General features: G+C 32.1%; 2 protein-coding genes across 4 annotated transcripts in view; both read left to right on the top strand.

Moving 5' to 3' along the window:
* Nucleotides 1–3608: 3608 nt before the first annotated feature.
* On the top strand, nucleotides 3609–8196 carry LOC111390871. Of its 2 annotated transcripts, none has more exons than XM_023016001.1 (3): nucleotides 3609–4108; nucleotides 7010–7246; nucleotides 7896–8196. In XM_023016001.1, exons 1-3 carry the CDS (start codon nucleotides 3884–3886, stop codon nucleotides 7923–7925), a joined length of 492 nt encoding a protein of 163 aa, XP_022871769.1. In that variant the 5' UTR covers nucleotides 3609–3883; the 3' UTR covers nucleotides 7926–8196. The 2 variants fall into 2 exon arrangements, with proteins under 2 accessions (XP_022871769.1, XP_022871768.1); XM_023016000.1 differs by having other exon boundaries at nucleotides 3665–4108; nucleotides 7007–7246.
* A 3738-nt stretch (nucleotides 8197–11934) lies between these two features.
* LOC111390874 (protein CPR-5-like) overlaps nucleotides 11935–13433 on the top strand; it is a 4853-nt gene continuing 3354 nt past the window's right edge. The window contains exon 1 of one of the 2 annotated variants that reach the window (XM_023016006.1): nucleotides 11935–12441. In XM_023016006.1, the coding sequence (XP_022871774.1) occupies nucleotides 12061–12441 (381 nt within the window). In that variant the 5' untranslated portion in view covers nucleotides 11935–12060. The remainder of the gene's footprint in view (nucleotides 12442–13433) is intronic. The other variant, XM_023016004.1, reaches the window with a different exon arrangement.

The following is a 13433-nucleotide window of genomic DNA, read 5'->3' as shown; positions in this document are numbered from 1 at the left end:
ATTCAATAATTGCTAACTCATACAAAACATTAATCAATAATTCACTTACCTAGTCTCGATCAGGGATCGAATCGGACATCTGGTCGTCCTGGGCATGTGGAACTGCTACTTCACGCACGAGACCCTACGCCTCTTCCTCCATCGACGGCGTCAAATGAGTTATTACTTCAACTGACATATTGACATTTTAAAAAGATAAAACCAAATAATATTAAACTATGTACAATATAAATCACAAATTTATAATAAACACATGAGGGTCGTCGAGAAGAGACAATAATGGATATCCCTCCGCTCGAGATGCTCGCCATTGGTACATCCGAGAGCAGCATGTCTCCTCTCGCCCTACAAAGTGGGTACCCAATATGGGGATGGTCTCATATGCCTAGACCTGCAACACATAATTTAGTACATACAAATTCAATAGAAAAATATTGTAACATTGATTGCGTTAATCATTTACCTGCAGCGCCAAGGGGAATCCGTACATGTCGTACTTACGCACGGGCCCCTTGGACTTTGAGTACAGTCTAGTGAAGATGTGGACGGTGTTCTCGAAACATCGGCGGCCCCATGGATAGCTGTTGAAGCGATCTATGTCGTCGACGATCTTGAGGTGGAAGAGGTCGATCGTAGTCTTCTTGTGGTGACACCGCATCACGCTCTCAATGATGTAGACCAAACCTAACTTAAGTCTGTCCAGCATCTTGTCACACCTCCTGATCACGTCCATCAGCTGAGGCAAAACCACCACCCCCTATCCCTGGAAGTAAGTGTCCTGCAGCCTATTTCTTCTCTGAGTCCCGCCGCTAGATGCCTCATCGCCCGTAATCTTCAATCCAGTCAGCATGACAAACTCGAACATGGAAAAGCTTGTGACTTTGCCCCCGAGGTCGAAGTGGAGGGCATCGCCGTCAACTAGACTCAGCAACCGACATAAAAGAGTATCGATCATCTGACCCAAATACTGCAACTCTCTCATAGGGTATAAAGGTCATAGAAAAGATTGAAGCAGCACATCCTCATGCTTGTCGTCCAGTAGCTCCAGGACTTGGGTGAAGCTGTTAAAGTTACTGTCCCACATAACTTTGTCTGGCATTTGTCTCAGCTCTGCATCCAGATGATAATCCATCCTGCAAAAATTGAAACAGAATATTAGAACATTGTACATGAAATAATGGAATGAAACATAATAACCCAAAATTAAGCAAATCGAATTTTTAACCGTATTTTTAAAATCACAAATATCTTTACATTAAAATTATAACTAAAACGAAAATTTAAATTTTAAAAAAAATTTTAAAAAATTAAATAAAATTAAAAATTAAAAATTAGAATTAAAAATTTAATTTGAAATTAATTTTAAAATAACAAATTTCTTTACATTAAAAATATATAAAATGAAAATTTAAATTTAAAATAAAATTACCATTAAAATTAAATTTAAAATAAAAAGCTGAAATTAGAATTAAAAAAGTAATTTTAAAATTAATTTTAAAATAACAAATTTCTTTAAATTAAAATTATAACTAAAATGAAAATTTAAATGTAAAATAAAATAAATAAAAAATAAAAAATTAAATTAAATTAAAACTAAAATTTAAAATTAGAATTAAAAATTTATTTTGAAATTTATTTTAAAACAACAAATTTCTTTACATTAAAATTATAATTAAAAAATGTAAATTTAAAATAAAATTACAATTACAATTAAATTTAACATAAAAAGTTGAAATTAGAATTAAAAAAGTAATTTTAAAATTAATTTTAAAATAAAAAATTTCGTTAAAATAAAATTATAACTAAAATGAAAATTTAAATTTAAAATAAAATTCAAAGTTCAAAATTCGGATTAAATATTTAATTTGAAAATAAATTCTAAATTAACAAGTTTCTTTAAATTAAAATTAAAATTTAAAATTAAATTAAATAAAAAGTAAAAAATAAAATTTAGAATTAAAAAAATTTCTTTACATTAAAATTATAATTAAAAAAATATAAATTTAAAATAAAATTACAATTACAATTAAATTTAACATAAAAAGTTGAAATTAGAATTAAAAAATTAATTTTAAAATAAAAATTTTCTTTAAATTAAAATTTAACTAAAATGAAAATTTAAATTTAAAATAAAATTAAAAATTAAAATTAAAAAGTCAAAATTCGGATTAAATAATTAATTTTTCTAAATTAACAAATTTCTTTAGATTAAAATTTAAATTTAAAATAAAAAGTTAGAGTTAGAGTTAAAAATTTATTTTGAAATCAATTTTAAAATAAAAAAATTTCTTTACATTGAAATTATAATTAAAAAAATGTAAATTTAAAATAAAATTACAATTACAATTAAATTTAACATCAAAAGTTGAAATTAGAATTAAAATGTAATTTTCTAATAACAAATTTCTTTAAATTAAAATTATAACTAAAATGAAAATTTAAATTGAAAATAAAATAAAAAATTAAAATTAATTTAAAATTAAAAAGTCAAAATTCGGATTAAATAACTAATTTGAAAATAAATTCTTAATTAACAAATTTCTTTAAATTAATTTAGAAAATTTAATATTTAAAAAAAATCGACTGTTAAACTGCTGGTTCTAGGACTAATTGTTAATAGCCGACGGTTGACAGTCGGCGGTCGACTAAATCAACCTTTCCGTCTCCACTCGCCGGATTCCATCATTTCTGGTGAGTTAGAGCTCCCCAAACACAAAAAAATTGGCCAATACGCTTCATCAATCTACCCTAAATCATGCATTTCATACCACAAAAATCATATTCCAATCAATAATCTAATTAAAACTTAATAAAATCCAATAATCTAATTATAATTCCACAAAAACTAATATTTACAACTCTTAAAAGTTGGCAACCTGAAGTTTTTTTGTGAGGGAATGTCTGGACGATCGACTGTTAGTGAATCCGATTTTTCCTTTCCACACTGTGGACAGAGAGAAAGGAAGATGGAGGGGTATTTTTGGAAAAGTGCCTTTAAATTGTGTTTTCGTTTTTTTTTTTTAACCAATCAGTCAAAGGCCAAAGTGGAAATAAAGGCGGGTCAAATGGCCATTTTCACTTATTTCCTCCTCCAAATGAACTCCATTTGGGAAAAAGGAAAGCTGTTTGTAAAGAAAAGCCCAAGAAAGATTCATCGACTTTAGCTAAGATATAGCTATTTTGTCGAATTTATCACACTATATTGAAGTGTGAAATAATTGAACACGCCATAGTTAGGAACTAGTTTTCCATTTCAGGGATTTGATAAAGACAACTATGCAAAAACCAAGCAATAAAAGCCTCAAGAAAATTAGCAAAAATGAAAATGATTCGGAGAAAATTTTCATAAAGGATTTGGAAAAATTAGTCTTGCTAAGCTAAAGGAGGAAAGAACTATTCTTGAATTGTTTAGGAAGAAAGCGCTATTAATTGAATGGGTAATATCCAACTCGTTAAATTTTAACGTTATTAATCGCAACGTAAGAAATCCTTCAGTCTTATGGACATTTTTTCACTTAGTTAGATGGGTGGAAGTGAAATGGGTGATGGATAAATAATTTATTTTAAAAATGGATGAGCAGTTAGTAAATTTTTATTTTTGGGTGAGCATTAATCGTACGCATCAATGCACCAGAGGGTACCGGTAACGATACAAGCCGACAAATGGAAGTTCATTTTTCAATTTTTTATTCAGTCAGCATACAAAATGTTCTCGATGATCTCTTTTGCTTTCAATCAAAAGCATTTCCTCTGTCAATCACTCGTGAATTGACATAAATCCTTCTCTACTTCAGCTAATCACCAAACCTTTTTCCTCTTGACCCTCTCTCTGCAACATCCGTTCTTTATATACAGGGGGAGGGGAAATACTGAAAGAGAAGCCATGCTTGACTTTGGTGATGAGTTAATAATCGAAAGCTACAAAATCCCATGGCTAATATGGATCCATCTTCTTGTTACGATTCTTTTCATAATCCTTATCTGTTTTGGCTTCAACATTTTTACTTCAGATTTCTCGCAAAACCCTTCGATCAATATGACGTCAGCTTCACCTTCATCTAGCAACACATCTCAGTCTAATCAAATTAGCTCTTCACAAAGAACCAAGGTCAGTTAAATTATTTTCTTTATTAACTATTTTCTGTCAGGGATTGAAATTATTTTCTTCTGTGGCGAAATGGTTTATTTGTTTATTTTTGTCGTGAGTTGAAATGGTAAAGTGTGGAAGTCGTTGAATATTTGTTCTTTAGTATCATAAGATCCAATAGAAGCACAAGGGGAAAAGGGAAAACTTAGTCCCAAATTTAGTGGTTGTAGAAGAATGAATTAAGGGGCCGACAAATTAGGCAATTGAGACATGTTTTGCGTAGGTGTAGAGTTCTTTGGTTCATAGAAGACCAAAGGATTTCACACCCCTCACCCCCCAACCCAACCCAACCCCAGAGGAGACTCAAAGAGACTGAGAATGCTTCGCTATTACCCCTTGAGCTAGGCCTAGGCCTTGGCCTCTAATAAGATAGAACAAGTTAGAGTTAATCGGTTAGTCCATTAGGCTTAATTGGTTAGTCCAAATTTAACGTGCTTTGTTCTAGTTGCTAAGGATTTATGATATTTCAAATGATCCCGGAAATGATACATACAGCAGATCTCAAATTTATTAGGAAAAGTGTTCTTGCGGTTGTGAGGGTCGGTGATTGGGTTGGGGGAGGCACGAGTTGTTGTTAAGTGGACATGTTATATTTGGAATGCAAGTTATGATCATTTGCATATTAAAAGGTTACTTATTAGCAAAGAATTATTGTCAAGTTTGAAAGAGGGCTTCTGCCTCTATATTTAATGGATTGCTTCAGCTACTGGCAAAAGCATGGGGATTTTGGATTCTACTTTATTGTCAAAAAGAGAGAAGAAAAAGTGTATAACTGTCCCGCTCATTGGCAACTTTATACCTTTATTGGGACCATTATGAACCTCTATTTTGGGTTATGGGTAATTAAAGGAAAAGATAACTTTTAGGAAAAACACAAGTTTATGTTAGCTTTCAGTGAAAAACACCTGAAAATAAGTACACATAGATAAGTACTGGGAATTTTGATTTGTGTATATGGTTCATTTTTGTTGTTTCACTTGGTGTTCAACTATGTTTGAACAATTTTACGTTCAGTTTTTCCTTGAGTTTAATATGCTTATCCTCAGAGTTTCTTCGGAAAATTTTTTTACGGAAAAATCACCATCCCTGATGTTAACAATTATAGAAGGATGGGCAACAAAAATCACCAGAATGCTGAACTTAAAACTCTAATAAACTTGAACTGCCAATTACTGGGAATTTCCTAGGGTAAATGCTACTTTAGAACAATATGGTCCACTTCAAGTATGGATAGTATAATTCTGTTGCCGCAAAATTTGTGTAACTCAGTCTGCTTAGCTGATTTTTCTTCTTGGTCTGAAGTTTCCTTCGATCCCTAATGATCCTTTGTTAAGAGAATTAGACCTTTACATCATCATAAATATGTAGTGAATTAGTATGTTCCCGTTGTAGAGATCATTTGTATTTGTTGAGATATGGCTGTATGTGCACTTTTCAGTTTCACTACCTGAGAATAAGTGTCCTGTAAAAGAAAAGGAATCAGAGAACTTACTTGAATAATTTTATAATCAAGAAACTAAAAGGTAAAACTTGGAAACTTAAAAATGTATATGGTTGTTTAATTTCTTTTAGATATAATCCCCCTTTTGTAATTTTCTCGATCTTTTGACTGGTATCGTCTTCTGGACATCAGCTGTAAATAGTTTCTTTGAATTTTTATTTCTTATCGGTTTTCTATTTTTGGGTAAGGAAATGAAAGTAAAGTTTCTTGCAACTCTCTTTTTTGTGTGCATATTTAATCAATGATCATATTCAGTTTTTAAGATTGTCTATTTGCTCACTGAGCACTGACACCAAGAACTTCTTGAACTCATATTGATGCGGACATCATCCTCATTGGGCCATTTGTTAGGCCATTTTATCTTCTAGTTATTTATTTTGGACTTATGTTTCATTGGGCTTGTATATGGGTTTGGCCCAAGCCCAAGTTATTATTTTGTTATTTATATTATTGTAATTAGGATTGAAAGTTCAGTTGATGAAATGAAATTATTCATGTTGGCTTGTTGTGCCCAATTTCCTCCCCTGCTTTCTCCCTTTTTCTCCCTTTTCTTCCTTAGGTGTTCATTCTCTTCTTCTTCTCTCCTTCTACTTGGGTATTCTGCTTCTTCTCCCTGACCCATCCTACATCAGTTTTGGTATCAGAGCCAGGTTGGGAGACAACTCATATACACAACCACAATTCTCGCCACCAGTCATCTACTAAGCACCACAGCTGCTGTTAAAAATCGCCACCATACAATTGCACCTTCATCACCGAACAACCTGTGAATGGTGCAACTGAATAGCCAAATTCATAACACCCAGCAACCCCCAATGCAGTAACCAACAGATAACTGTCTGCCCAAAAAATAAAAGGGGGGGGGGGGGGGGGGGGCAGATAACTGTCTGTCAGGGGCACTCCACTATCACTACACGTCTTCATCCACTTCTCAAAACTACCATTTGTTAGGCCATTTTATCTTATAGTTATTTATTTTGGACTTATGTTTCATTGGGCTTGTATATGGGTTTGGCCCAAGCCCTAGTTATTATTTTGTTATTTATATTATTGTAATTGGGATTGAAAGTTCAGTTGATGAAATGAAATTATTCACGTTGGCTTGTTGTGCCCAATTTCCTCCCCTGCGTTCTCCCTTTTCTTCCTTAGGTGCTCATTCTCTTCTTCTTCTCTCCTTCTACTTGGGTATTCTGCTTCTTCTCCCTGACCTATCCTACATGACATATCCTGTTGACTTTTCTTTTGAAAGATGTGGATTAGTGTTTGAACATGCACTTTCATAAATGAATTTACAGTTTGGTAGGTAAGTTTAATTTTATTTGATCGATAGGAAGAAAATATGTAAATTTTTAACATAGCAGGTAAATGAAAACCAAAGAATTAAGAGAGATGCGGGAACAAGCGGACAGACGATGATAGAGGAAGTTCAAGAATGCGAAGAATCTTCATTGAATGATTCTATATTTTTTAGGCTTTTTAGGCATCCAAACCACCCTTGCGACTATCTTGGGCTAGCTAAACAAGCTCTTTTGAAGTGTTTCGGCTTAGATTCCAGAACCGAGGCTCGAGCAACGAAAAATTCAAAAAAGAAGATTGATGTAAGCCCTCTGGTGCTGACTTAAAATTCAAAAGAAAAGATTTTTTTTTGTCCCCCCCCCCCCCCCCCCCCCCACTCCTACTCCTCTCTCTCTCCCCCTCTTACACACACAAACACTCACTGAGACTTGTGTCACACACACGTGTAGTTTGTCAAAACAGGCCGTCACAGCCAACAAACGGGCAAGGGCCGACCAAAGGATTTGAGGGCTGTTAGATCTCTTCAAAATCGCTGCAGAGGGAAATGGCTCTCTGCTCGGAGAACTTTGCTCTCACGTTTCTTTTTTTCTTTTTTTCTTTTTTTCCATCATTGGTGTTACTTCGGCCCTGGTGCCAAGCCCCTCCCATAACTAGGCAGCCAGTCCATTTTGACATCGCGAACACCAATAACCAGAGAGATTTTCCAACTTGAGCTTTTCATGTTAAATAGAAATCTGTTAAAACGAGAGCAGTATGCTACTACTGGAGAATGGTTATGAATAGATCAAACTATGGATAGAGGCATAGAGCATTTCAATGTATAAAAGAACATGACCACAATAAATTGGAAATATGCTAAATTCCTGGCCTGCAAAAGCATTAGGACACAAGGTTTTAGGTTAAATGCATTCATTTTTAGTTAAGGATTGAAATTACTCTTTCATTTTGCAGGCACTGCATTGTAGTCCATATAAAGATTAGACGACAAGTGCAGAAGCCTGGGTTGAACATTGGCCTTGAACAGTTCAACCAAGGAAATGTAGAGCTCATCATTCTGTGCATGACAACTACGGAATGTATATTGCAACACACTAGCTAGCTACCACATTAGCGTCCGTATAATTAACCACCGATGCTAATGAATTACGATTCTTGAATGTAACTGAACTGTTAACCTTTGTTCTCCTCTTTTATCCATTGCACTTTGGAGTATTTGCTTCATTTCAAACGTATAGTTTATTTCTTCTCTTCATTTTACACCTTGGCCGATTATGTTTGCTTCTCTCGTCTCTTATGGAGTGCCAAGTTTGAACATCAGCTGTGTTTGCTTCGTATAGAAGATTTTTCTTAAAAAGTTACGTTGAATTTGCTTTTTCAAAAAGTTCTTTTAAATCACTTTCAAAAAATATTCTAGCATATTTATTTAATGCCCGATATATATATATATATATTATTTATTTATTTTTTATTTTTTTTGAAAATCGTGTGGTTTAAAAGTAGAAAAAATTTAAATTTACGTGTAAAATATTTTATTATTTGAATGTATGATTGAAAATAAGTAAGAGTTAAAGAATTTTTTTTTAAAGGAAGACAGACAAGGACTTGGTCCTAATTGATAAAATCATAATTTAAATTTCTATGAAAGTCAAACTAAACTATTAATTTTTAGGAAAAAGTTCTTTTGCCAGAATTTTTTTACCCATTTGGTTGAAATTCACTCACAAGCGTGGACCCTGCTTGAATAAAAAATTAAAAAAAAAAAAAAAAAAAAGTGGGACCCGATCCCTATTGTTAGTATTGGTCAAGGAGGGTGACGTTGTGTACCATTAGCATAATTCATTTTAGAATAGCTAGTGTTGGCCAAGTCTTATGGGTCATAGACAATATTTCCAAAAGTGTATTTAGGCACGAAGTTTGAACTTATTGTATAGTCAAATTTTATGTTTTTTTTAGAACACGAGTCATAGAGATAGAATTTATAGCTGGACCAGCGATGGACAAAGAAACGAGCATGGGGTCACGTGACCCCTAAGTACTTTGGAGGAATTTTTTCTTTTCTTTTTTCGGATAAAGTAATATTTGGTCTGGATTAAAGTCTAAATTTTAATCTAAATCGAAGTTAACAATTAATTTTAATCACATATTTATAAAATACATCACTTTTCAACTTTTATCAAAATCTAATTTTAATCTTCATCAAATACAAGTAAAATCACATAGATTTAAACATTTTCTATTTTTTCTCACTTTCTCGCAATTCTCTCCCTCACGGCTTTTATCAAAGCCTCTACCTTTCTAATTTTCCAAACATTGTCTATAATTTCTCGACATGTTAACACATCTACAATAAATCTTCAGTTCCCAATCAAATTTTCAATTAATTAGAACTTAAATTTGCATTTTTTTCCCCTACCAAATTTATAACAATGTCACAAAAGTGATTGTCATTACGTCATCGTCAACCTACTCTTTCGACCTTTAGACGCAATCAATTTAAGTTATATTGTCTTTGAAAATTAAAAGGAACACGAGGCTAACTTATAATTTCAAAATTTTATTTTCTTTGATCAAAATTTAAAGTTTGAATTATATTTATAGTTTTATTTTCATTCTATTCGATTTATATTCAGGATTGATTTTTGAATTTTGCATATTGAATTGTGTCAAATTGATTTGGAATGGATTTTAAATCATTTATGTTATATTGAATTATTTTTAAATTGTGTATATAGAATGGGTCTAAAATAATTATGTCTAATTTGATTTGTATTTAACGAATTGTGTTTATTTGAATTGATTATTATTGTTACTGAATATTGATTGTATGTTTTTCATTCCAATTACTTTAATTTGTAAATACACTACAAATTCTTGAAACGTAAACATGTGTTTCTTTGTAAGAAGCAAAATATTAATAAAAGAAATGTTCAAAATTAAATGGATGAAGGTGATGAGCAAAATATTAATAAATGAATTCTTTTTAAACGTAAATCTATAATTTCTCGGGTCAAGTTTGAATTATTCAAAAATCAATAACAAAATATTCAATAAGTATAAGGTTCGATTGTGCTCCCCTAACTCAAAATATCTGCACTCGCCACTGGCCATTGAACTCGTCGTGACTCGTCCATAAAAGTAATTCTGATCTAACGGGTTACACATTTTAGATCATCTAGCTCATTTTAATAGATTTATTTATAATGACTTGTTTAAGACAATGTAATTTTTGTTGGGTGTATCTTTTTTCAAAAGTAGATTCATATATATTTTTATTTTATTATAGTTCATTTTGATTCGGCCCTTGTTTGATCTTCATTATTTTCAAAAGATATTTTTATTTTTTTCAATTACAATTTCTTCAATAAAATAATATTATACGTAAATTTAACATAATTTTTTATTTCTCAACTATACATTCTTCATCAATTCACTATTCTAAAGTACATTCTTATACTTTTATTGGGGCTCAAACATGTTCTCAATGTTAACAACCCCATTAAGGTTATTTACTAACAAAAATATCAATTGTTGTAAATATAATAGTATTTATGAATGACTTTTATACCCTTGTAACACAAGTCATTATAATTGTTGTATCCCTAATTCTTCTTTATAAATAGGGATTTTGATTATTAATAAAACATACAAGTTTATTGACTTATTTATTTTCTTTCTAATTTATAACACGTTATCAGTACGATTTCTTTACAAAATATAATAATATTTGTATGTGCACGAATTTATTTCCATTCATCTGCATGACTATTTTTTCTTGCACCTTCATAATTCTGTCTCTCCCTCTTACCCACGAGTTTATCTCTCTCTCTCTATAAGAAAGCGATCGAGTTAAATCTATTAGTAGTCATCCAACTTTATATTTGGTGTCACCATAGCCACCAAACTTTATACATAGTATCATCATGACCACTCAATTTGATTACCACAAACAACGAAAACACAAAATCGATTATAGACAAGGGGATATAGTACTTCTTTGTAACAATCTCAACATTGAGGTATATGGGTTTCTCAAAAATACTATGTTTTCATGATTTTTACTCTTTATAACTGTCAACGACGACACCTGCAAAAACGTACCATATACCGGTTTCCGTAGAGATCCCCTTAAATGGCACGCACATCCAACATCTCCGTCGTCGACTTTTCCAACTTCAGGCGAGTTTATTGTCCCTTTCGTCGCAAATCTTTCTTTTCTTCTTCCCATTAGTCGTGCGCCAGAAATTTGAAAAACAAGTAAAAAGGAAGATGAAAAGATATTTTAAATGTTTGGGCGATTTTACCCTCTTCTATTTTGGTTAAAAGTGGTCAATTCTTTATTTGGACGGTCAACTGGCCGGCGTTTGGACTATTTCCGTCCAAAAGGGCCTTCACTGCAATGAATGTAAAAGTTAGGGGTGACGACTGCCACAAATCAAAGGTTTGGGGATAGTCTGCAAGTGTTTTAAAGGTTTGAGGTTTCTGCTGCAATTTTTTCATTTATAATTTTTGAAATAGTATTTTTTGAAGAAAGTGTAGTTGAAAAAGAATTAAAAATTTTTAATTTACGTGTAATACTATTTTATAGAAGATCGTGTGGTTAAAAACAAAAAAAGAGAAAATTATAATTCGACATAATGAGGGCCAAACGAAAGCTTAATTCATTTCAGAACTTTGTTATCAAATTCATTTTCGGGTTTGGTTAATGGGCTATAGTATGTTTTGGCCTATTTATGTCGCCACTAAAATATAAATTGATCCATACATTAATAAAATTTTGAATATGAATTTTAAAATGCTATTATTATTTTAACATCGGTTCTATCCCGTTCAACCTTTGTTAGATCGTTTGACCTTTTAACTTTTTCGAATCTATAATTCTTTTCTATAAATAGGGATTGCAATTTTCAATAAAACACAAAAAAATATTGATTTATCCCTTTTGCTTTTTCTTTATAACATCAAGTGAATTTAACGTCTCCAGCAGGAGGGAAACCGCGCGGCTAAAATAGAATTTTTGAAAGGGCCATCGACAAAACAATTGAATTTCCTAATACAGTCTTGTAGACCAATAATCTGTCCAAATAGGGACCCCTCGCCTCCCCCCTAAAAATTTATAATGGAATCCCCTCCTTTGCAACCTCTCCACTGCCCTACAGAACCCTCCGCCGTGAACGACGGCGCCACCGCCTATTCAGTGCCGGAAATTCCTTCTGACCCATCAAGCTCGCGTTTGATCAACGGCACAAAATCCGAAAGGAAAAATAACAAGAAAAAGAAAACCCTAGTTACAGAACCCTCATCACCACCATCATCAGTATCATCATCAAATAATTGTTCTTGTTCAAGTTCGAAGAAAAAGGGTCTCAAGATTTTGAAGAATTCTAAAAAAATTCGAGTTGGGTCGACCACGAACAGGAGAAGTACGAATTTCAGAAATGTTAATGTCGATACCCTTGCTCTTCCCCTGGGAATGTCAATTGCTGCTGTTGTTTCCAAGGTACTTATCTTTTCAGCTATATTTGTATGTGCTTATAAAGAAAGGATAGATTTTTGCAATGATTGAAGTGTTAAACATTGTTATCATTCTTGATATTTTGGAAAGTTTTGTTATTTTTATAAAGATTTTGTGCACTTTTTGAAAAACTATGGATTTCAATGAATATAAAGATCAAGGGTTCAAGATTCTCGGCTTTTATGGAAAAGTTTGAATCTTTAATGGGATATCTGTCTTTTTAGTGTGACAAATGTGATTGAAAATTTTGTAGGAAGATTTCAGTGTAGAGTTTTGAATTATTGCGCTCATAGAAATCTTCTGTTTTTAGGAAATTTGTTAAACCTTTTTATCTGTATGTTTAAATGTGTCTCATGAATCATGATATGTGTTGGTAATCTTTGGTTTGATGACAAATTATTGAATCCTTATGGGAAAGATTGAATTTTGATGTAGAAAATATGTTTCTGGATATGTTGACCACAGCTTGTGCAAAAAGTTGGTGAAGTAATGTCCCCCCCACCCAAAAAAAGAAAAGAAAAAAGAAGTGTCTTACAAGAAGGTTATCAATGTATTAGTAAGACTCTTTTTGGGGACGGTGATAATGTTTCCCCAAAAACAAATGAAGAATGTGAGTGTTGAGCGTGTTTATTATGGAGAGTTAAATGGTGTAATTACTATATTGTTTTGAAGAGCCTGTATATAGTCACACTATAATTAATATTCTTGGTAGACGATGAATTTTTAATTGTTAAGTGATGTTAACTTAAATTTGAAGTCCTTTCGTTGCTCTTTCTTTTTTTGTTTATTATTATTATTTTTATATATTCATGTGAGTGTGTTCTCATTTTGAGCGAATAAAATTATGCTTGTTGAGCCTGTTCTCATATCATCTTTCGTTGAAATTTTCTGAATTACAAAAGAAAAGCATAACTTCTGGATGCATCTTCCTCTAACAAGGAAGTGACTAAGAAGAATGATGCTGCACACAAACAGGC

This window comes from Olea europaea, unplaced genomic scaffold (genome assembly GCF_002742605.1).
Source record: "Olea europaea var. sylvestris unplaced genomic scaffold, O_europaea_v1 scaffold723, whole genome shotgun sequence".
Lineage (NCBI taxonomy): Eukaryota > Viridiplantae > Streptophyta > Magnoliopsida > Lamiales > Oleaceae > Olea > Olea europaea.
Note: the sequence above shows the minus strand (reverse complement) of the source record. Positions and strands in the feature narration are given on the sequence as shown.